Consider the following 24,723-nt stretch of genomic DNA (forward strand, 5'->3'; position numbering starts at 1 on the left):
CCATTTTATAATGGAAAAGGCTTGCGTAATTCTGTGGGTCTTTTAAAGCTGCAGACCAAATTTTATTAGACAATGTTATGCTTGTCATATGATCGCAACCTTGACAATCACATATTTTCTTTAAAATGGATGTCAGAAAATAGTGCATCTTGTAAAACATTACATAATCCTTTGTTTAAAAATGGATGTCAGAAAATAGTGCATCTTGTAAAACATTACATAATCCATCTCTAAGATGGTACATCTTGTAAAACATTATATGATCCATCTTTGTCCGCCAATTATATACTACTTTAGAGTTTTTTAATTTCATAATCACCAGGTAGAAATAGGTTTTGAGGCTATCATAAGAGTTTCATCAAAATTTCATTTCTTATGGTGTGCAAATTTACTAAGGTTTTGAGGTGCGGCCTTATTGTAAGGGTGAGGTTTGTTTATGGTGTCCAATTTATTCAAGTCATATGTATTATTCAATTTTGCCGATAGATCTAATTCCAGCATTGGAAACCTTACGATGGCTTGAAAATCCATATTCAACCATAATTATGAAATTCAAAAGTTCCAAAAAACGTTATGAATTTAGATCTATGAACGTTTCAAAATCTTGAAAATAGACAGTCCGGATGACTTATTACAAGAGGAACTATTCTTGGACTTGAAATTATTATTTTTTCTTTATATCATACATTTCAAGGTCGAGATGATTAATTGGAAGTTTTTTTAACCTCAAAATACTCTGTTCTACTGGATTTTTGAGGTGTACTTTAATTCTATGGTATAATGTTGAAAGCTTATCCCCCTTTTGGACTGAGTTACATTTTATGTACCATGTTTTACTACCCTCACTGATGTACATTTCCCTAAAGATTATACAAAAAAAGTGGGAGATACACTGTTGACTATGGATTAACATATCCTTGTGACTCATGCATGAATCAATAAACAAGTTATCTTGTGATTTAACTGAACACCAAACTTAACCAATAAACAATTATTTATTCACACCCACTTATTTTAATCAGAGCAGCTTGATCTGATCTAGGTGCCCTTTTATATCAAGAGGGTGGTCCTCAACCCTATTCCTCTCAGGTTGCACCCATCTCCCATGAGGCCCCTTGACCATACCCTTGTTCCTCTCTTGCCTCCAATTTGGTGGAACCATGTGATGCTCCTTCAAAAAATCACTTGCCTTGTTGACAAGAGCAGGGTCTCTGCCACTAGCCAATACAAACCTCTGCCCCCTTCCATGGTAGCCATCTAGCAGGTGCAGGTGAGCCTCCAAGTTATGGTAGCAGCTTGGGTCTCCAGTTTCCTTTAAAAAAGGCGATCTTCGGTGGTCGAGTGTGAGCTCGACTCCGACATGAGCATAGCTCCATGGTAAGCCATCTGTGAGTGCTTGTGGTACTTGCACGTGCTCGTTGATGAGAAAGCCCGGCACCTTGTAGAAACAAGGGCAAATGAAGATTCCCACAAAGAAGAAAGAGTTAGGCCATGATCTAGGCCAGACAGACAGGAAGCTTGTGGTGAAAAACTATGTAGAATGCTTTTTTTGTTAGAGAAAGTACAGTTTGTTCCATTGAAACACTATGTAGCATGTTTTTTAGCTTGAGAAAGTACAGTTTGATCCATAAACTTATGGGAATAATATGCCATGGGAGGCATCACCATCCAATCAATGAGTTTCGACAGTGATGATACGGCGATGTACTCCTAAAGTCATTGCTCCTTTAGTGGGATCCGTTCCGATCCTCATCACCATCCACCACATCTATAAAATGATCATAACCCCTATGATAATACTGTTACCAGAATCATATACTCTCCCACTTGCATTACAATCTTTTGCTTTGTGATTCAACAAGTGGTATCAGAGCTTTTAACTTACCTTAGGCACAGTGTCATGCACATTTACGACGCGGAGCACGTGGACACCGAGCTCCTCGCACCGCTTTGCGAAGTGCCTGTTGCCTACTCGTGGTGCAGCAAAGGAGAAGACAGTAATCAGAGCGCGTGTGCCGTCAAGCCGCAGGTTGAGCCCGGATTCTGCTATGTCATAGGCACTGAGCAGGGCTAGTGCACCTCCAAGGCTGTGGCCAGTGACTGTGATGCTCAGCTCCGGCTCATCTTTGTATCTTTCCATGAGACGACGCACCTCAGAAAGCACCTGCAACAGGTCTAATAAATGGTATTATGCCCGCTACGAGGATTGCTACATTTATTTGAAACTATTTTGTCTGTGAATTGTTTTTTTTTTATTTTTTTGGGTAATTCAGTGGTTTGAAATTATTGTCTAAGAATTGTTTTTTTTTTTTTTTTAGGTAATTCAGTGGAGAAGAGAGGCCTATCCATTTCTTCAAATAGATTATTCAGATAGATCAGGTAGTTAGTTTTTTTTTTTTGAAGGTGTCTTGTAAATAGGATTGAAAACCAAAATATAGTAACTAGGTAATGAGAAGTTTTATAAATAAGTAATTACCATTTTAATCACCACCCACCTGCTCGCGTGCCGAGTATTTACTGAACCGGCAAGCGGGGTCTTTGCTCAAGTACAGATCCAAAAACCCAGACTCCACCTTCACCAAGCGGTCTCCATGGCTCAGCCCGACAGGCTTGAGGCAGTCCATTAGGTCTGCGATCCACTCTAGTCTCGTCACTGTCCCACGCCAGGCGACCACGATATCACGTCTTCCAAGCTCACTCTTTCCGGTATCAATCCCATCCTTACCACCAGCACTGGCAACATAGCCAATCCAGTTTGCCGCTGTGCTCCAAGTCCTGGGCCACTGTGATCGTCGAAAGAAGTTACGAAGGTTTGGATTGGAAGTTGCATATAAATAACGAGTGACTTCATAAGAACAGTGATTATCGAGAGTGAGTTCCTCAAAGAAATGTCGTCGGTTGTGTCTGCAACTTCCACAGTAGCGGGAGAAGGGATCATAGTCGAAGGCATCATAGCATGCCTGTGCATGCTCGCCATAGCGGATGAGCTCGCTTCGTAGGAGGGGGTCCATGGGTTCGAGAAGGCCTGTCCAGTGGTTCTCACCCTGTATCTCTCTCCACCTCTCTGATAGCTTGCCTACTTTATCTCCTTCTTGTGCCAATTCTTCCATCTCTTCCTCTTGTTCTTCTCTCTCTTGGCCTTCTTGTGTTTTTTCTTGTTTTTGGGGGAGGGCGGTGGTTGTGGTGGAGAGAGAATCATCAAGGCCTGGTACTGCTCTTGCTACTGATGAGCTGATTCTGGAGATGGATTTGTAGATTATTTTCTTGGCCATGGATGAGGATGGTGGGCTTGTGGTGGATGTGAGATGCAGGAATTGGGTTGAGAGGATTCTTTTGGTGGAGATGGGTTTGTGCTGGTTGTCATGTGATGCTTGTTTTAGAGAGGGGTTGGGGAGAGTGAGCGCCATGGATTTGCAGAGAGAGAGAGAGAGAGAGAGAGAGAGAGAGTTGTTGCCTTTTGGTATGGCTGCAATGGTGGGTTGGGGTGATTTAATATGGGGAAGACTTCGTGGAAGATGGAATACTAGCAAATTAAAATTCAGGAAAATTCAAGTAATTCTAGAGATGGCCTACAAAATTTTATATGGGAAAGTATATAATAGCATCTTACTTTTAGTACAAGATGATTGTATTGATCCTTTTAGCCATTGGATTCAAAATCGATATTAAGAATGTGCCATTGACAACTTATCAACAGAGTTGTTTGAACCTTGTGGTATCTCCCTAGTCATCTAATTTTGTATCAGTGGGCTTAGAATGGCTTGACCTCTTACAAAATTAGTAGTCTTATTACTTGCCAAATCTCACCCACAGCCACCTTATTTTACTAATAAAAAAATTTTTTAAAAAAAAAAAAAAAAAAAAAGAGGAAGAAAAAAAGGAAAAAGAAAAGAAGAAGAAAAGAGTAATGCGGCATTGTAAAAAATAATAACCTTACAGTATATACAATTCAGATGTATTGAAAAAGAAATTGAGAAAGCCTATGACACTCTATTGAGATTATGCTACGTGTAATTCTTGTCCATCGGTTTCTATGACGAACGGCCGAGATGAAATGTTGACTTCAAGACAAAATTTTAATTCCATTGTCCTTTCTTTGTAATGGACATTTAAAAAAAAAAAAAAAATTGAAATAGACCATTTACTTATAACACAAGGAGGTTACATTCTTTTTTGTCCTTTTGATTTAAAATCGGATAGTTGTGAGCATTGTTATTGACCATATTCAAAGTTAAAAAAAGAATTCTTGATCTTCTTATCATACCCGAAACCATCTAATTTGATTCTTATAATTGTTACCTCTTTGTAAAAAAGATAAATAATGCCGTAGCATACAATCCCAATAACGAAATTCCAATTAAAAAATTCCATGGATATCTCTATAAACCAAAAGCAATCCCTAAGTACTGATAAAAGATGAATAATTTAAACAAGTCAACCATGTCCCAAGTAAAATAAATATTGAATGGGACCAAACTTTAAAGTTATCACACACAAACCGAAGTAGACAGACAATTAAGATAAACAAGTGCCAAGTAGGAGGCATGGGTTGGGAGTAGGGTTAAAAGTTCGGTTAAAAGTTTCTTGGACCTGAAGCTTTTTTCATTTTATACTTTGTCAAAGATTGTATGTTCCCGTGGGTGTACACTCCCTCGAGTTACCTCATCGACTTAGTAACTAGGGGTGGCAATGGGGTGGGTATGGGTCACGTCCGGCTGGACCCGGACTTGAACTTGAATAGTATTTTGGTCCAAAATTTGAACCGGTACCCAGACTGATCGGGTTCTGGGTCTGGTCGGATCCATTGCAACCCTTTGACTATGAGCTTTGGTTTTTTTTTTTTACCATCATATAGCCTATGCCTATGAGTTTTTTATTATTATTATTTAATAATACTATAAATATTGTGACAATATGAACACCTAGCTTGCACCTAAAGATACATGATGGCCATCATATGCCCCTATGACTTCGGGTATCGGTTGGCTACTTTAGGTAAAAAATTTGGAACCATATTCAGACCTGAGATCGAGTATACCCGTCAGTTCCTGGGTCTAATCAGGTCCATTGTGATCCCTACTAGTTGTTAGAATTTTAGGGAACATAGAATGGAAAATTGAGATAGAAGAAAAGAGAACATAATGTTTACGTGGTTCAGGCCAAAGCCTTACATCCACTGATCCAAAACCCCATCCAGCTATATCTTCACTATATTGGATGAATGTTTACATCAATAAGTTCCTTTTTATATAGAGGACAATCACATAATTAGAAGAGATAATTATGGTTTGATAACTTGATGACCAAGTAACTTAGTCTCAATCTTCCAGATATCTAACTTTATCAAGAGATATGTACATATACATCCATAGTGATGTATATCAATATGAACCCAAGATATCTATATCCCAACACTAGTAACCAACTTCGAAAAAAAAAAGAAACGAAAAAAAAACTCTGCATGCACATTGTAAGATTGAATGGAGATTATTTAATTTTGATCTTAGACACTCAATTCCAATTTTTTTTGAATTCTTATTTGAGGATAAGTTGAGTTTTATTGGAGAGAGTAAATATACACTGTACTACCGTAGAAACACACTATATGCTCTTATTCTAGACATCAAAGTCCAAGATTGCCCTTTATTTATGCTGGCCCATTCTATTATTATACTAGATCATGGCACATGCATTACGGACCCCCACGTCGAGATAAAAGACAAAACATATTTTTAAATGTTTTTATTGGTAAATTAAATTTTTTTTATATTAGTAAGCCATTAAATATTACTTGTTGTAATGTTCTACTAAGTTTTTTTTTCTAAATTTTGTTCTTAAGTTTTTATTGGATAAACAAAATACTCAGACATTCTTATCTTTGGTTAGAATAATGAACATATAAACCCCCTTCTAAATTTTCATGAAGTTTTTCTTTTCCTTTTCACCCCTATTTCTTCTCTAATTGAATATTTTTTAAAGATCAATAGGATAAAGCATAAGTTCTAAAAGAGAGATCCACACAAAATCTTCTTCTTTTTGACTTATGTCATTAGATTGAGATTACTAATTAAAGATATTTTAAGTAAAGAGATTCTAGGGTTTACAATTTAAAAGAAGAGAAAGAAAACAAAGAGATTTTAAGAAAATTGGAGGTACAAATACGAGTGAAGAATTTATCTGCCACTCCTATATGTAGAAAGAGGCCACATCTCAAATATTTGCAAACATTGTTATTTTGGTGCTAGAAAGTATCAATTAGTGTTCATAAAATTGACTCAGAATGGTTAACTAGACATGGGTCTGGAAGTGGTTTAACCGGCCTAACTAGTAAACCGGCTGATTCAACCGTTCTAACTAGGTAAGTCCTCCCGGGAGGTCAAAAAAGTGTTGAAAAAGCTAAAAAAAATATAAAAAAAATCTACGAAAATATGAAAAGTATATAAAGAATGATTAAAACAAAACAAATTCAAATGAAGTAAAAAATTAATGAAAAAATAGATTTTAACGTATTTTATATTTTCCAAGGTCTATTTTTAAATTTTTTTAAAAAAGATAGGATAAATATAAAAGTTAGTATTAATGACCAATATTTTTTTTTTTAAATTTACCATCATAATTTAAATTATATTTAAAAATGTATTACAAATCAAATTCCTTATATTTGAGAATTTATATACATTTTTTTGAATATATATATATTTTTTTAAATACCGGTTGATCACCCTAGCCTCCCAAAACCGGAACTGGCCAGTGGCCAGTTCCGATCTAACCTGGCGGTTAGTGGTTAGATCGAGTGATTTTACGAATAATGGCATCAACCAACTATGTAACCAGAAAAGAAATATTTTAAACCCTAAAAATAATTTATCTTGTAGCGTATTATTTGAAATTCCATTTTCAAGTATTCACAATGGTCATCCATGTACCCTTCTTTGAACTTCAAATTTTATGACAAGGGTCAAAAGTAGCATTTTTTTTACCTATGTCGAAACTACATTTTTTATAAAAAACTATGAGAAGTCGGTAGAGTCACGAAAAACCGTGGCTTTTTTAGTGAGTGTATCGACCACCAAATTAGCCTCATGATAGATATGTGAAATATACCACTCACGTTCAGTAAGTCTCTACCTGCAATTGGCATCAACAATGTGAAGACGTCATGGGGCCTTGCATCTATCTCGAATAAGAAGAGATGAATCACTTTCAATTTGTAGAGGAAGCAGTCTAACTCGATGGCAAGATCCACTCCAACTTGAAAAAAATGAAATTCAGCATAAAATATGATGCAACTCCAAGGGGTTGTACAAATGCAGCAATAAAAAAACCATCTTCACCTCTAATGATCCCAACTCCACCTGCCCTTCCTGATTTTGTAGAGAAGCTCCATCAACATTGAGTTTGAAATGGCTTGGGCGAGGAAATGACCATGCAATTGGGATAAAAGATTTCATCTTCTCTTGCCACCAAGTGATGCGAAGATTATTTGTTATGGCTTTTTCGGATACATGAAAATCCTAGTTGTGAAGAAGAGAGAATGCCATAGCTTAAGCAGACCCACTGATTTGAACCTATAGGAAATCCAAGTTCTTAATATAAATGCAATAGGTTAGGTTGAGTCATGAAATTGTTTGCCACAACTCCATGCAAGGGATTTCTAAATACCCTACGAGAACGAGTATTAAAATAATAGGTGGCAGATATCATCATCATTTGATTAGCAAAAGGGGCATACTTTTGCCATGGTGATTCCTCTCAATTGTAATAGGGAGGTAGTGCGGAGGCGTTGATGGAGAGCCAACTAAGAAAACAATTTTGCAATGGGATGGCAATGAGATGCCCATATAGATATGAAAATTGGTTGAGGGGTGCCCCGACATCGAATATGATCCCATGCACCTTTGACGGAGAACAAACCGTTGGTAGAATGGATCCATACTAAGAAATCACTCTAGGGGGTGTAAGGGAAGTGTGAAGGTCGCAATCTCTCTCAAAGCTTAGATGAGGGGGGCCAGATGTAGGAGTAGGGAGACTCCATACCTTAGGCAGCCCTTGCAAATAGTATGCCTAGATCATTATGTATCTGACCGCCATAAGATTCCCATTAAGATTGGTTAGATAGCCATGGGACCATCCCTGATTATCCATCTAACATTATGATGAATATAGGATAACCCTACTGGGATGCACTTCCACACATAAGAACAATTCCTCGTCCTATAGATGAGTCCTTAAATATATGTGCTTGAAAAAATACGATATGAGGAAAGAAGGGTTAGTAACAACTCTCCAGGCTAATTTCATTATGGCATCAATATTGAATTTTGATATCTCACGAATACTAAGTCCCCCCTATGAAGTAGTAAGACAAACATTCTTCCATTTCACCAAGTGAATTTCTTTTTTCCCAACTGAACTTCCCATAGAAAATTTCGTTGCAACCTCTCTACTGCATTACATGTGCGCTTGTGTAGGATAAAAGATAGGATCCAAAAAGTCCCTTAAGAGTCAAGAACAGGTTTTCATAGCTGTAAACGGCCTACATAAGAGAGATACAAGGCTTGCCAAGTCCCAATCTTGCCAATGATGTTTCCCACCAAGCTAGTGCAGTGATTATGTTTAAGTTCTCATGAAATAGTGGCAATCTCAGATATTGTACTGGCGGGAAACCCTCACCAAATCCCAAATCCTTCAAAATCATGTGTTTTTTCTCTTGTGTTAGCGCAAAGAAGAATGCCTTACTCTTGTCTACTTTAAGTTGCTGACCTATAGCTCATTCAAAAATTTTCAATACAGAGTGCACAGCAACAACAATATTGTGTGAAGCTTCACAAAAATTAACTGCATCATCTGCATATAAAAGATGCGACACACCATAATCATAACCAGATGGAAAGGCTAAAGGAATCGTACCTTGCATTATAGAGTGGTCCAATTGCCAGCTTAAAAAGTCCATAACCAGTAGATAAAGATAAGGAGACAATGGGTCTCCTTGTCGTAGGCCTCTTTCCTTTTTGAAAAATCCCTTAAGAGAGCCATTGTGAAGAACTGAGAAATCAAGCATGGTGATGCAGTGGCGAATCCAAGAGATGAAGAGAGCAGAGAAACCTAAGACCTGCATTCTAGCAAGTACAAAATTTCAAGAAACCAGGTCGCATGCACTACTCAAATCTAACTGAAGGCACATTTTGGGTCTAGTAGAATTCTTATAGCAAAGAGAGACTAATTCATTTGCTATGAGTATATTATCCGAAATGAGCCTCCCTTTGAAGAAAGCAGCCTATCTAGGGTCAATAATATCGATTAGAATGGGATTTTATGTTGATCTTTTAGTATAAGGCAATCACAATATTCCATGGCCATTAGATTGGAGGTCAAGTGACTAAAAGTCTGTTGTGAAATTTCTTGGCAATGTTATTGATCAATTCCATGATGGGGATTGTTTTACCCACTCCAGCTCCCCCAAATAGCCCGATTTTTGCTCCACGAAGATAAGGAGCTAAAAGATCCAATACTTTAATACTTGTTTCAAGGATTGATAATTTCGTATAGAACGGTATGCATTAGTTGACTTAAGCTGTACCATTACTGTTGGGGTGGGGCTAGGCCTCCGAACCGTACATGGGATGAGTTTCTCCCTCATATAGTTTGGGTTGAAGACCGGGGGAAGATAAGGAGAGATGGGGAGACCCCCGGTCAGACGAAGGGCTTTTTTTTTTCCAAAAAAAAAAAAATTACGACCTCAACAAGGCTTCTGTCCTTCTTTCAACTGCAATGTAACCAATTCTCTTTTAGATTCCATCACTTGAATTTATTTTTGTTCCATCATCAATTGACCTGCATTTTTTAAACTTTGAAGACAGTCAATGACGTACTCTTCAACAACTGATTTCACATCCAATAGCTAGGAGTGACTATAACCTTCTTATATCAAAACTAAATAACCTTCTTATATCAAAACTAAACTATCTTATTGTATACTCGCCTTTTAATAATTGCCTACTTATTGAGTCCTTGTACACACTTATAGAATAAAATCAACGAAGGGAATGGTGTATAGAATGTAAGAATATCTATCGCACCCTTGAAATCTATTTTAGCGACAAATGCCACAATTGCCCTATTATTACCTTTGAATTAAGGCCACATTTGTTTTGTGTGAAAGTATTACTCGGAGAATATTTTCACGTGAAAGAATTCCCTCATGCAGCTAGATGTGGGAATAATTTCACACTATTTGGTCCTAGTGCATCTTTTCACACCAATTGGCAATTAATTGGTGTGATAATCATAAGAGGGAATTTTTTCACGTAAAACTATTTCCTGAGAAATATTTTCATATGAAAGAATTCCCTTGTGTGGTTTGGTGTGAGAATATTTTCATACCAATTGGTCCCGTATTTTTTTCAACCCTAATTGATGTGAAAATATTCTCACATCTAACCACATAAGGGAATTCTTTCACGTAAAAATATTTTCTGAAAAATATTTTTACGCAAACCAAACGTGCCCTAATTATGTTGAAATTTATTACTTGTCGCACTGAACTGAATCAATATCAAGACTCTACTTCTCATGTATAAAAGTAAAAAGTAATTTTCTCTCATGTGAAATGGATTAGAAGGTCTAGCAAACTAAAGGACATGGGTTTAAATTTGAATTCTCTAATTATTACAAAGTAATATGCCAATTAAGGCTCCATTCATGAAGAACAATTATTTTTACTATTTGGATATTATGGTGTTGGTGGTTAAGGGAAGAGTGTTAGCCCCTTTTTCTGTTGGAACTCCATCCTATAACAACTTTTATAATTAGGAAGAAATGACCTCATAAGGTTATTCCTATTGTACCACTAACATTGGGGGCACGGTGCTTAGGGCCTGTTTGGATGGATCGCTTATGGGTTTAACACTATTATCTTCTGGTTGTTGTAGGTTGCTTGTCTGCGTCCTTCTCTTTTGGAACCCTGCTTGATAATTATTGGGGGAGAAAAACTCATTGTCTTTAGAATATCCTTATTGTGCGAATGATTAAGTTGGGGCTAAAAGTGTAAGACGGCAAAATCCAAGGAATTTATGGTGTAAGATTGTTTTGATTTGGTAAGGTCATAATTGTTTTTTGGCTGTTAGATGTCAAATCAGACAGATAGGGAGGATAATGTATGTGATTTGTTTATTTTTGGTTTCAATCATTTTTTTCTCTTTTTTATTTTTGGTTGGATAGTTGATTTGGTTGAAAAAGACAACCTAATTTGGCCAATCCAAATTGGTATACTGGAGGGCTGATCTATATTTTAAAACCATACAAAAACCTTTTTTTTCTTGATCTCAAATTTTAAGACAGTAATATGTTCATCCTAGCGCTTAATGAAAAAAAAGTCGAATACAAGCAATTTTGGGGTAATTCAATGGGGAAGACAGGCCATAATTTACTGCTTTATGCACAATGGCATATTATTAACAAAGTAACTTGATCTTGTAAAAGAAAAGTAGAATACACATTAAACGAGCTTGAAAAAAGTCGTTTCATTTCTTTCTTGACAAAAAAAAAAAACAAAACAAGAGCTTCATTTCAAGATAGATGATTCTAAGTGATTTTTTAATGTGTAAACAAATTGTCCTTAGTGAGGCGTTTTGCACGAGGGAGCAAGTCAACAATTTGCTCTATTTTTATCATGCCCATTAAAAATGTGGATAGTAGTTGGACTCTTATTTTTGGTGCTGGAAATATTATATATCAGGTCTTGATTGCTCAAGAATGTATACATGCTAGATTACAAAGTGGTATTCCGGATATTCTTATTAAGTTTGATATGGAGAAGACATATGATTGGGTGGAGTGGGGGGTCCTTGGCGAACTTCTTTTTAGAATGGGTTTGGGCTCTAAGTGGAGGTAGTGGATTTCAAGATGTCTATCTACAACACATTTTTCTATTTTTCTATTTTGGTCAATGGTAGTCCTCGGAGGTTGTTTCAAGCTTTGAGGGGAAGCCTTTATCCCTTTCCCTTTATCCCCTTTCCTATTTACCTTAGTAGGAGAAGCCTTTAGTTTGATGTTAAATAACGTGGTGACTAATCAAGGTTTCCAAGGATTTCAAGTTAATTCTACTGCTCCTTGTATTTTACATCTTCAATATGCAGATGATACTTATTATTTTGTGGTGCAGAGGTGGACCAAATTTTGAGTGTCAGAAGATTTCTAAGGTGTTGTGAAGTTGCTGTGGGACTGAAAGTTAATTTTGAAAAAATATCGATTATTGGAGTTGGTTGCCAGGAATCTGTGGTTTCTAATTTGGAGGGATTTCCCTATAAAATATTAGGGATGTTGATTTCTGATTCGAGGCTTCCCAACGAAGTTTGGGATTCGACGGTGCAGAGAGCCAATTTCAAGCTGGATACATGGAAGGCAAAACATTTGTCTTTAGGGGGCAGAGTCACCTCGATCAGGTCTTCTTTTCCAATTTACCTATTTATCTCATGTCTTTACTGATAATGCCATCATACATAATTAAAAAATTGCATGGCCCAACACCAAAACGAGAAGGAGGTTTAGATATTTGAAAGCGCAAATTTGATCAGGCTTTGATATCTAAATGGTGGTGGAGATCTTTACAAAGTGACATTCATTTATGGAAAGAGGTACTTTTAGTAAAATATGGTGTGCATGCTTTAACTCTCTGTATAGCTCGGGTTAGTGGGAACTCTCAATCATCTTATGTGTGGAAATTGATTGCTTCAATGAGGTCATTCGTTATTATACGTACGAAGTGGTCATTGGGTGACGGAGATCGTATTATTTTTTGGCATTCTAAGTGGGCATCTGAAATTCCTTTTAAAATAATGTTTCCTGACCTCTTTCAGCGTATTTCCCAGCCATTGGCTAAAGTTTCTAAGGTGCGTGTTACCAATGGCATGTCTATAGTGTGGAGTATTAATTGTCGATATAATTGTACTCCTCATATTGTTGCAGATCAATATTTGGAGTTGCTTAAATTGATGGAAGATAATTTTTTTACTGGTTACACAAATGGCGAGGTGGTCTGGGATCTAGAACATGATGGTATGTTTTTCTGTAAAATCTGCTATTACATTTTTTTTCATGATCGTGTTAGGTGGAATTTGCCAGTTCTTAAAGATATTTGGCGATGGAAGATCCCTTACAAGATTTAGGTTTTCATATGGATTTTGGCTCAAGGGTAATGTTTTTTAGCCTTAGAAAAAGGGGAAAAGTGTTGGTTAATGTTTGCTTGTTCTGTAAAAATAATGAAGAAAATGGAGATCATTTAATTTTTCATTGCCCATATGCTTATTCGCTTTGGTGTTGGGCCATGCAAAAAATAGGTGTACTGTTTGTCTGTCCACCATCAGTTTCTAATCTTGTTTCTCAATTGAAAATCGTTGGTCTCCCTAAGGTGGGTGCTATGCTATGGGATATGTTTCGGGGAGCTTTATTTTAGGAGATTTGGTCGGAAAGAAACATACGTACTTTTAATGGAGTATCGCTTGAGGTACAAGAAATTAAGAACAAGATTTTATACAGAGTTTGGAGTTGGTTCAATATCACCAAGGAGGGAGGGGGGTTCTCGGTTTGAAATTGAAAATAATACATCCAATTTAGTTCTGTTGTGGTTGTGAGAGTTCTTCCTAAAGTGTGTTGGATTCCTCCTTCGAGGGGATACCTCAAGTTAAATTTTGATGGATCTTCTCTAGGCAATCTAGGTAGGGCTGGTATTGGGGGTGTATGTTGCGATAGTGAGGGATTGGTGATTATTGCTTTTGCAGCTCCATGTGGGATGGTGACTGCCAAATATACTGACATGGCGACTTTTCTACAAAGGTAATTTGGAAGGATAAAGATTTGGGGAATGCTCTGATCATTGAAGGAGATTCCTTAAATATTATCAATTGGTTTAATAGACCTCCATGGCATATGAGATCTATGTGGCTGAAAGTAATGGATCTATCAGACTTATTCCTTTTTACCTTCAATCATGTATATAGAGAGGTAAATTCGAATGCACATGACTAGCAAAAAAGGGTGCTGGCTTAGATTCATTAGTGATTTCAGATTCATTATTGTAATTTGCTATGTTGTGTAATGACTTTTTGAATCAATAAAATTACATACTCTTGTCAAAAAAAATAAAATAATATGATTGTTTTGAGAGTGGTAAATCCTGATGCAAAGGTGGCAAATGTCTATTATATCTTCGGAAGTCTATTGGTTTGGAATTTGCAGTTTCCACACAATTGATTAGATGACTTTTGTCACTTAATACTACATTGATGAGGGAGCTTAAAGAGATTTACTTCACTCTGGGGATGGAAGTGAAGTTATTTGGGATGTCGAAATGGATGGACAGTTCACAGTTAAATCGATCAACTCTCTATTATTTCATGATAGATGGAGATGATCGTTGCCTCAAATAGTACAGATTTGGAAATGACCTATTCCACACAAGGTGCAAGTCTTTATTTGGTTGGCTTTGCAGGAGAAAGTGCTTACAGTTGACAATCTTATTAAGCGAGGTAAATTTTTTCTCAATGTATGCTTATTATGTAAGATAGATGGGGAGTCTTGTACACACTAATTTGTTCAGTGTTCTTTTAGTAGTAAGATTTAGAATGCTTTTCTAAATCAATTAAGAAGGAGTGCGGCTCTACCTCAAAGTATATTGGGTATTGTCTCTCATTTAAGCTTTCCTTTATCAATTGTTGGTGGCATAATTTGGAAAGTTGTAAGAAAAGCAGTTTTATGGGAAGTTTGGAAGGAACGAAATAGGATAATCTTTGAGGGGAATGTTTTTCCATTTGAAAGGGTTCTCAATAATATCAATCACTCTATTTGGAGTTGACCGAGTGTTACCAAGGAGTGTCGAAGTATCTCACAAGTGGATGTATTGTTAAACCTTCCCAATGTTCTATCTAATAGTTGTCAAGAGTAGGCATGTAGATAGATGGATACCACTAATGCAGGTTCTTTTAAACACAAATTTGATAGTAGTCCTTTTGGTAATCCGGGAGGAGCTAGGATAGAGAGACTAGTGAGAGACTCGAATGTAAGGGTTATCTTTGGTTTTACTGGGCCTTTGGGTCAAGCTACAGCCAATCATATTGAATTAGCAACACTTTTACAAGGATTAAAGCTATTAAGTCCAAGCGTGTAGGTGCTAGTTGTGTGATAGAGGGTGACTTAATGAATTTGATCAAATGGTGCAATAACGAGCAATGTGTGCCTTGGATCTTAAAGCCTTTGTGGTGTGAGATCCTTGATTTGGCCGGAGGGCTTATGGTATCCTTCCAACATCCCTACAAGGAAGCAAACTCTTGGGCAGATTTTTAGCTAAAAAGGGGGTGTCTTTGTCTATGCTTTTGGTTTCTGATGATACAAATTTATTGTAATACCTCTTTTAGAGTAATAAATTTATTAAACTTGTTAAAAAAAATGATTGTTTTAAAATTGAATAAGTCGTTATCAAATAAATCAAAGGTAAAACCCTAAAAGAAATCAACTGCCCAAAGGTTTGTGGATTGGCTACATCGGGCATATAATTGGAAATCACTATTGCTCAGAGTTAGATACATATGGACACAAAAATAAAAGCAAAATATAAAAAGCTCCTTGCAAAAACTACATGAAAGTTCGGTCTATTGACGTTCTTTTTGCCTAGAGTACCTTCCTGTCCAATATTTCTAACATTAGGCTGTTTTGAACTCTATTTTATGTAATTGTTTATGAGATTGTGGCTGGTCCATTGTCCAAGGTTTAAGCTGTTTGAGGTTTACAACCTCATAGTGGTAATTTGACGTCCTATTGCCAGAGTAAAGCGGTATGAGGTTTTGAACCTCTGACTACTCTTTGGACTAAGCGGTTCGAGGTTAGTGACATCTGACCGTCCTAGAAGTGAGAAAAAGTAATTAAGAAGATATTGAAAACTGGTCTAATGCTGGAAAAAAGGGAGCCAATTGACCGACCTTGCGTATAATTTTTATGGAAAAGGATGCCATAAAGGTCCCCTACGACACCAAAAACTGGGCTAAACTTTTCAAAAGCCCACCAACTTTTGTAGAACCGTGGCAAATTAGACTTAGGTCGGAATATTTGATCCTGGGGAAGCATGTTTTGTATTTTCCCTTTTGTTTTTGTGTTTGTATGTAAATAAACATATTTCTCGATAACGCCCCTCTCCTACCTCTACAAATTGTTCATCTCTCTCTCGAGCTCTTGATGAGCGCCAATAGTGTACTCCCATGTGTGCATGTCAATACCCTCGCGCAAACGGGTTATCCACATGAAAATTTTAGATCTACATAGACTTATCAAATAAGTCACTGGGGAATGATGGATGGTAATAATGAAGTGAAACTTCAGCCCCCATTGCTACTGACTATGCCGTATATGATAATATCGAGAAATGTAGTTTTTCTTGATACTCAATTGCAATGTAAAATACCCCCTGTACCTTTTATATTTTTTAATAAAAATTGCTTACCTTTAACAAAAAAAAAAAAAAAAAAAAGTGAATAGACTCAATTGGGGAAGCAATGAAAGTGGTGCGCGCACACGAATGGGTCGGTTAGGGAAGGTGTGTGTGAAGATGCACGTAAAGGGGGTGAGGGCGTCTTTAAGGTCATGCCTCCGGGACATGTGCAAAAGAGTTTAACGTCATGCGGTCAGGAAGAGCACTATGGTTTAGGGTCATATAGCTTGGACCGAGGCTATGCAGTTTAAAGTCCTGCAGCTAGGACCATGTAGTTTAAGGTTGTGCAATTAGACCTCCACTACAGTTGAAGGTTATATATTTTGGACGATGCAGTTTATGGACGATGCAGTTGAGGGTCTTGCACCTTGACCGCTTTAGGTGGGTTGCCATGTAGGTGAAGCTCCATGGGGAATAGGCCCGTGGATAGCAATTCGACTCCTTTGGGGATAATGATGGTTAAACCAATATGAGGTTTAGATGTCGAAGCAAACTTCACTGAGGATTAGGGGACAAGTATGGTTCCTTAAGGTGAAAGATGAAACTCCATGGCTCGTGGGAAAGTAACCCAACTCCTGGGGATAGGATGGCTTGATGCGCGCCTAACCCAAGGGGATTGAAGGGGTAAGCACGTTACCACAGGGATAATGAGCAATAATATGTATGTAACTCCGTTGAGAATGTCAGGTCGGAGCACAGGTGCAACCGTACTAGGGATTGAAGAGATAAGGATGACCCTAACTCCACGGGGAATGATGGGCCGCTATATGGATGTGACTCCTATCGGGGATAAGGGGGGTGCGTCTATTTCACATATTAAAGTCGTGCACATGGATTATTTGTCGCGTCATTTTAACATCTTGCTATAGGGAGTTGCTTGGACTATGTTTATGCAGTTTAAAGTCCGTCAGCTATGACCATGCAGTTTAAGGTCGTGCAACTAGATCTCCGCTACAGTTTAAGGTCATATAGTTTGGACCATGGTGCTAAGCCTTTTAACGTCATGCGGTCAGGACGTGCACTACAGTTTCTGGTCATACAACTGGACCAAGGTTATGCAGTTTAGAGTCATGTAATAAGGACTGTGTAGTTTGAGGTCGTGCAACTAGACCTCCGCTACAATTTAAGGTTATATAGTTTGGACAATACAGTTTAGGGTTGTGTACTTAGACCATCGATGTGCAGTTTAAGGTCGTGCTTTAAACCATCGATGTGCAGTTTAAGGTCATGCAATACAGACCATTGTGTTGGTGGGGAATGTGACTCCATGGGGAACAGAGCTGTAATTGGAAACTTGACTCCCTGGGGATGCAAAGTGGTGGCCTGCTTGTGGGGATGCCAGGTCACGATATGGGGAACGTGGGAAAAATCTACAGTTGGCAACGCTATAGCTTGCGCACGGCACTAACATAGGAAATGTAATTGGTGTGGTGCACGACGTTTAAGCCTTTGGTGAGGCGCGTGGTGACAACACTTTGGTGCAGCGCGCAACGATGTCCTCATGTGAAGGGCGCGATGATAACCTCTGCGTGAAGCGTGCGACGAGAGCCTTTGAGCGCAGTGTGCGGTGATAGCTTCTAGTGAAGCATGCGGCGATAGTCCTCTATGAAGCATGCGACGATAGCCTCTATGAAGCGTGTGGCGATAGCCTCTGTGCGAAGCGTGCAATGATAGCCTCTGTGCGAAGCGCGTGGCGATAGCAGCGGGTTCATGAGGTATAGGTGGCAATGACTTGTAATCGGGCCTTGGGCTTGACCCACCCCAGCTTGGACCTATCGCCATTTGAAGACGAGGATTGGAGCGTCGTTTGAAACTTGTGGGGGGCACTTCGCGGCACTGTAGAGGAGAAAAGGAGGTTAAGACCCATTTTACTATTTTACCGAACGGTAAAACAAAGAAGAGAGCTTTTTAGAGAGAGAGAGAGAGAGAGAGAGAGAGAGAGAGAGAGAGCCGGAGCTTCTATCAAGAGAGTTCCAACAAGAGTTTCCTGGCCAAAACTCGTAGCATGCAGGCCTTCCGGAGGTCGTGGGTCTTCGCAGGTCGCGGGTCTTCACAAAGTGCTTCAGATAGTGCTGTGACCTTTTGAGCAGGGAACATGGAGCTTCACAGGGCTTCACCGAGACTCTGGCGAAAATGCGAGAGTTGCAGTGGTACTCTGCCAGAATTCCAATGATTTTCTAGTAGTTCTGTAACTTCTCGCAAGTTGCAGAAGGGTCAGGGGACTCCGATGGTCTTCTAGTTATTGAAAGAGAAGAAGGAGCAGCAGGGGCTCGTGATTCTTCCCAGCCTTTAGGGGTAATGGAGCTTGAGAAAAGGGGGCTATGGAGTCCTTTTTACAAGTAAGTTATTCTTGCTTATATAGAGGATTCACCAAACAAGGGTGAACGCTCAAAAGTCAAGCTTAATTATAATTAAACAAATTCATAACAAATCCAAAAATTAGGCACAAATGACTAAAATGTCCCTGTGATCTTTTGCCTAGTTGACGAGACCGTCCCTACATGTAGGTTGTTCCGTCACGGGAGGACCTTGGATGTTGGTCATGTAACTTGTGGCAACTGGTCAGCTGTTTCAGCAACATATCTTTGTTCTTCTCTCGATTGTGAGCATTTTGATGCCCTTTAATCGTGTTGTGGTGGCCTTTTTCCTTGGGATAAAAGTCCGGTCATTTTTGACAACTTTGTTTGCCAATGCATCTTTGAGCTACATCGTTTTGGCTCCTGACTCTGCTTGCAAGTTAGAGAGGAGGCTGTTGCAGTCGTTTTGTACCAAGTTTGGGCTGATTTGGTGTAAATTTGTGCCTTGACCTAATTTGGTAGGTTGTTGAAGAAAGGGATTTCGACAACCTGCTGGATTTGCTTCTTTGGTGACCTGAGGACTTGCATACATCGAACCACAGATTGAATGCAAGAGTTGTACCAAAATGTAGCTCTTTGCGATGTGGTTTTATTGAACTCATCATCGCGTTAATCCACGGCTTGGATATGGAGTTATGCTTTACCGAATCCAGAACTTGCTAAACCCTATTTTTTCCTTAGTTTCTCCGATCACTTCCTCTTCAAAGCAATAGGGGCTCTCGGTCACACCACAGTGTGCACCATAGGTCAAAATGACGAGGCTGACGTGATCGAGAACATGTCAACGTTTGAGCTCTGTAAGGTTTCGGAAGAAGGTGTCATGGGTTGGCAAAGTTAGCATCGGAAACCATCGCAACAGTCCCCATTTTTGGGACTAGTATGGTGAAGCGGCACCGCACGATGGTAAACCATGGGTTGCGAGGCCGTATGAGCATAGAACCCACTAGGGAGGTCTGATTGAGCCCAAATTTGGTCCTCGAGAGTTTTTCGACGTTCTAAGCACAATGGCGGTGGTCTGGTCCCCTGTTGCAGCTGCTAGCATAGGTCTATAGTGTAGGGCCCTTATTTGGTGCGAGGGAACCGCACTTAGGTCACTAGACTGGAGGCTTTATTTTCGGCACAATCTTGGTCTGCGGGTGTTTCATGAACTCGCGATACCTGACTGTCGCCGACTATTTCCTTATTGGCATGGGCTCATGGAAGTACGTCAAAAATGACGTACAATAGGGTATAGTGACTAGATCGGCATGAGGGCTAAACCGCTCGATGACAAGACTGGCACGACAGCACAAGGCTCAGCCTGCCTTTTGGTCAAGCAAGAAAAGAAGAGAGAGAGGAGAAAGGAGAAAGAGGTTGTGCTCGGTAGTGTTTATTGTTGTGTGGGACAGAAGCAAGAGAGAAGCGGTAAGGGAGAAAAGGTCACGCTTGGCAGTGTTCACTTCCGTGCACAACAAAAGGAAGAAAGAAGAGAGAAAAGGTATTGCTCGGCAATGTTCACTGCCATACACCTCAGAAGGAAGAAAGAAGAGAGAGAAGGTCACACTCGGCAATGTTCACTGTCGTGCACGACAGAAGGAAGAAAGAAGAGAGAGAAGGTCACGCTCGATAGTGTTCATTATTGTGCAGACAAAGAGAAGAGAGAGAAGGTCATTCTCGATAATGGCACTACCATGTGGGACAGAAGAAAGAAAAGAGAGAAGAGAGAGAAGGTCATGCTCGACAGTGCTCATTATCGTGCACGACAGAAAGAAGAAAGAAGAGAGAGAACATCATGCTCGACAGTGCTCACTGTCGTTCGACAGAGAGAAGAGAGAGAAGGTCCTGCTTGGCAGTGGCACTGTCGTACGAGATAGAGAGAAAAGAGAGAGGAAGAAGAAGAGAGAGAAAGGAAAGAAGAAAAGAGAGAGAGGAAAGACGAGAGAGAAAGAAAGAAAAAAGACAGAATTAAAGAAGAAAAGAGAGAAAGAAGAGAGAGAAAGAATAGAGAGAAAGAGGAGAGGAGAGAAGGAAGAGAGGAGAGAAAATTACTTTTGAGGCCTAAGGATACCTGTTCATATTTTCTCTCTCCTCTCTTTCTCTCCAAGCCGTGATCTAAGACTCAAACAAAAAAAAAGTTAAAATTTTATTGATTGAGGAAGGATCTTTTACATGAAGAGAGTAGTGCTTATATAGATTTTAGGCCCAAACATGGGTGGACGATTATTCTAACCTAATTGATGAAAATTAACAATTAAATGAATTAAAGTAAATTAAGAAAATAGTAAAAAAATGACGATTTTTCCCCTTACTCACAAATCCTGAAATTCCAAACAAGTCTCTGTCATGGCCATGCAATCTTTACAATCTTTCGGGGTCTGTTCGATGTCCTTCTGGCCTTCATCGGGCCAAAAGATTATTCTTTTCTTGATCGGCTCGGGAAGATGATCATTTTTATACCCATTTCGAGCCATGGATTGAATTTTCGGGCCACGATCATATCGCGGCAAAACATGTGACCTTAGATTTATGATTCATCGAGTTTCACAGTGTTCTTCTCTATAGCATAATGAGAAAGTTGCCACGATCATTCTGAAAAAAGAATGGCTCGATCTGGTGCCCGGACGACTGTTTTCCAAATTCGAAAACTTTGGTCGGAATTTGGATTTCGATGGTCGAAATTTGTGACTATTCATCCCTGATTTATGAGAAATCTGACCATCAATCATGCGCAAGGTTTGACCTGGAGGAAGCTCTCGACCTTGTGGTTATAACGGGTCTTATTTCGCGACAATCCTACGCGCAAGCGAAGTGATGTAGGCGTTCGATCAAGAGAACGTGCTGTTGGAAATTTCCTGCTACTTTTGGAACTTTCCAGTGAACTTCTCTCTTCGATTTCTCTCGGCTCGGATCATGTCATCATGTGTATTGCATATCAAATCGACCGGGTTGACGAGACGAGCATGCTCCCAAAATTTGGCTCAATTCAATCTTGGGATGAGGAAGATACGGTCATGTGAAGTTTTCCCCAGAAATCGAGAACCACAGTTTCCATTAATAGAAACTGGTTCACCGAGGGTGCACCGTAATAGTGTACGACGTACCCATTTTAGGTAAATTGGCCATAACTTACTCTAGAAGCATCCAAATGCGTCGAAAATTGGTACCCAAGGATTTTCAAGCATTCTGAATCCAACAACGATGGTTTGGAGACCATTTGACCTTCCAATATTGTGTTGTAGTTCATAGTCCATTTTTAGCACGATAGAGGCAGAATTTCCCGAAACTGTTTTGTCGTTTGCACTGCTTAAAACTCATCGGATTGCGAAGAAAGTTAGCAAGTGTTTTAAGGAGACCCTTAGGCACGATCTTGAACCTTCTTGGGTCATTCTGAGACTTTAGAAGTTTCACTTCTGGATCAAGGCTTATTGTCCTATGGCTTCCATAGTCCACATGTATTTTGGTACCTGTGGACTTAGGTCGTGAACTACTCTCCACTTATTCGTATCAGGGATACAAGTGATTGAAAATACCCTCAAACATTGGTCTCTTTCAGTAAGAAAATTTCATGATCTTGATTTTGTGAAGCCATTTTTTTTGTGATTATGTTATACCATATGTTTTGTTGAAAATATCAAATATCATTGTAGACTCTCTCTAGAACTAAAATATATTCATATATTTATGAAAATTACTCTTGTGCAAGAATTGCATAAAGTATTATGTTGCCTTATTTCTTTTTAGTTTCTTGCATCACAACAGTGCGGACAAAAACTGTTCGAGAGAATTCGTCGTTGAAGTCACTGCCCATAAATAGTCGAAAACCTAGTGATTTGGTTAACAGACAACCCTTTTCTTAAACATAATTATTTTTTGAGTTTTTGGGAATTATGTAAAATTTAAAATGGCATCTAGACTAGTCATGTTAGAACTATCAAAACTTTAAAAATCGAAAGAACATTGACAAGACATGCTTTTATTATAAAGAAACTAGACACATTAAGTTTAATTGTCCTAAGTTGAAATATAAGAGCCGGAATAACAATGTTCGAAATAATAATAGTAATCAAAATAACAGAAAGGACTTGATCTGTATAGTCCTAGAATCTTTAGTTGTTGGCCATGATCTGAGGAATTGGTGGGTCGACTCAGCTTCCACTCGATATGTCTCGAGGACTAAAGATGGATTCACATAGATGAAGGAGATCGTAGTTGGTAACTAGCAAATTTATTTGGGAAATAATACCTATTGTGTTGTACTTGATGTTAGTACATTTAAGCTGTGTCTTACCTAGAGGAATGAATCTTATACTGACTAATACTTTGTATGTGCCCAATATGAGGCACAATTTACTTTTTGTTCCTAAGCTACAAGGCAAAGGTTATACAATACGGTTCAAGTCTGGTTGAGTTACCATTGGTAAAAATTCTCTAGCATTGGTGTATGGTACTAAGGTTAACAATTTGTACCGATTGACCAATAACGAAAGTTCATCTTATTCTGGTTATATTTATGCATCTTTTGATGCTTATGTGTGTATAGATGATTCATATTTATGACAATCAAGATTATGACATATAAATAAAGATAAAATAAATCAAATGGTTAAAAGAGGCTTGCTCCCCAACTTAGGAGAAATTGCATTCAAAACATACAAGCGATGCATTTTTGGTAAATTCAATAAGAAGCCTTTTCCTAAAGAAAAAAGGTCTAGTAAAATGCTTAGTATTGCTTACTCAGATATATGTTGCCCATTAAATGTAAAAACACATAGAGGTATGGAATATTTCATAATATTTATATATGATTATTCTCGTTATGGATGTGTATACTTCACTAGTAGAACATTATGTGTATACTTCACTAGTAGAACATTAGAAGCATTAGAAATATTTAAAAAATATAAAGCTGAGGTAGAAACGATCTAGGTAGACATATTAAAATTCTTAGAACAGATAGGGGAGGTGAATATTGTTTCTTCTTATTTACTGAATTTTGTAAGGAGTATAGAATAATTCACCATACCACAATGCCATATACACCACAACAAAATGGTGTAGCTGAAACAAGAAACAGAACTCTAATAGACATGGTTAGGTCTATGATGAGCTATTCAAATTTATCACCTCATTTTTTGGAGAAGGCTCTCAATACTACAATGTACATCATTAATTGTATTCCAACTAAATCCATAGACTTAACCCCCATAAATTATGAACTGGTTGAAAACCCAACTTACCATTTTGAAAGTTTGGGGTTCTTGGGTACATGTACTTATACCTTCATAAAATAGAAACAAATTACAAAGTAAAACTTTAAAATGCTCATTTATAGGTTATTCCAAAAATTCCAAGGGCTATAGATTCTATAATCATGATACTAGATCATTAATAATTGCTCATTTCTTAAAAATATAGATGATGAACATACTTTAAATAAGCCTATATTGACTTACACGAAATTGATAAAGATAAAGATCTCGTAGACTCTATGTCTCTATCTTCCTCTACAATTGGTGAGAATGATTTAATTGAACCTAGTATATAAGATAGACTTAAAACAACTAGAGCCCCACCTATGACTTTAGAAGAAGTTTATGTGTTTAAGAATGAAGATAATTATTCTTCAATGAGTTAAGATTCAATAGATGAACCTTAAAGATACAGTGAAGCTATTAGCTCACATAAATCAGCTGAGTGGACTCAAGCCATAGATGACAAACTTGATTCTATTAAATGAAATAAAGTTTGGGAGTTGGTTGTCATCCCTAAAATTAAAAAAGTCATTGGTAGCAAATGGATCCTAAAGAAAAAACTTAATGCAAATAGATACATTGATAAATATAAAGCTAGTCTGGTGGTCAAAGGATTTACCCAAAGGTAAGGTATAGATTATGTAGAGACTTATTTTCC

At 38.2% G+C, this 24,723-nt stretch overlaps 1 protein-coding gene and 2 long non-coding RNA genes across 4 annotated transcripts; 2 read left to right on the top strand and 1 right to left on the bottom strand.

The window, feature by feature from the left end:
- Positions 1 to 902: 902 nt before the first annotated feature.
- Positions 903 to 3,458, bottom strand: LOC18442820 (phospholipase A1-Igamma1, chloroplastic). The gene is made up of 3 exons (XM_006853032.4): positions 2,496 to 3,458; positions 1,886 to 2,164; positions 903 to 1,438 (listed from the first exon to the last, which is right to left on the bottom strand). Exons 1-3 carry the CDS (start codon positions 3,405 to 3,407, stop codon positions 1,019 to 1,021), a joined length of 1,611 nt encoding a protein of 536 aa, XP_006853094.1. The 5' UTR covers positions 3,408 to 3,458; the 3' UTR covers positions 903 to 1,018.
- LOC110007987 (uncharacterized) lies at positions 1,299 to 3,716 on the top strand. 2 transcript variants are annotated; one of them, XR_002282368.2, is made up of 3 exons: positions 1,299 to 2,185; positions 2,319 to 2,379; positions 2,553 to 3,716. It is a non-coding gene; the product is annotated as an uncharacterized LOC110007987 (long non-coding RNA). The 2 variants fall into 2 exon arrangements; XR_016044824.1 differs by having other exon boundaries at positions 2,328 to 2,379.
- An 8,166-nt stretch (positions 3,717 to 11,882) lies between these two features.
- Positions 11,883 to 12,650, top strand: LOC148783537 (uncharacterized). The gene is made up of 2 exons (XR_016044837.1): positions 11,883 to 12,077; positions 12,164 to 12,650. It is a non-coding gene; the product is annotated as an uncharacterized LOC148783537 (long non-coding RNA).
- Positions 12,651 to 24,723: the final 12,073 nt, after the last annotated feature.

The sequence above is a fragment of the Amborella trichopoda genome, chromosome 1 (assembly GCF_054954075.1).
Source record: "Amborella trichopoda isolate Santa Cruz 75 chromosome 1, AtrichopodaSantaCruz75HAP2 v2.0, whole genome shotgun sequence".
Taxonomy (NCBI): Eukaryota; Viridiplantae; Streptophyta; class Magnoliopsida; order Amborellales; family Amborellaceae; genus Amborella; species Amborella trichopoda.

Coding starts and splice junctions, on each gene's coding strand:
- LOC18442820 (XM_006853032.4), bottom strand. CDS start 3,407: ATGGCGCTCACTCTCCCCAACCCCTCTCTAAAACAAGCATCACATGAC. Junction 2,165..2,495: donor AATACTCGGCACGCGAGCAG/GTGGGTGGTGAT, acceptor GACCTGTTGCAG/GTGCTTTCTGAGGTGCGTCG. Junction 1,439..1,885: donor TGCATGACACTGTGCCTAAG/GTAAGTTAAAAG, acceptor TGTTTCTACAAG/GTGCCGGGCTTTCTCATCAA.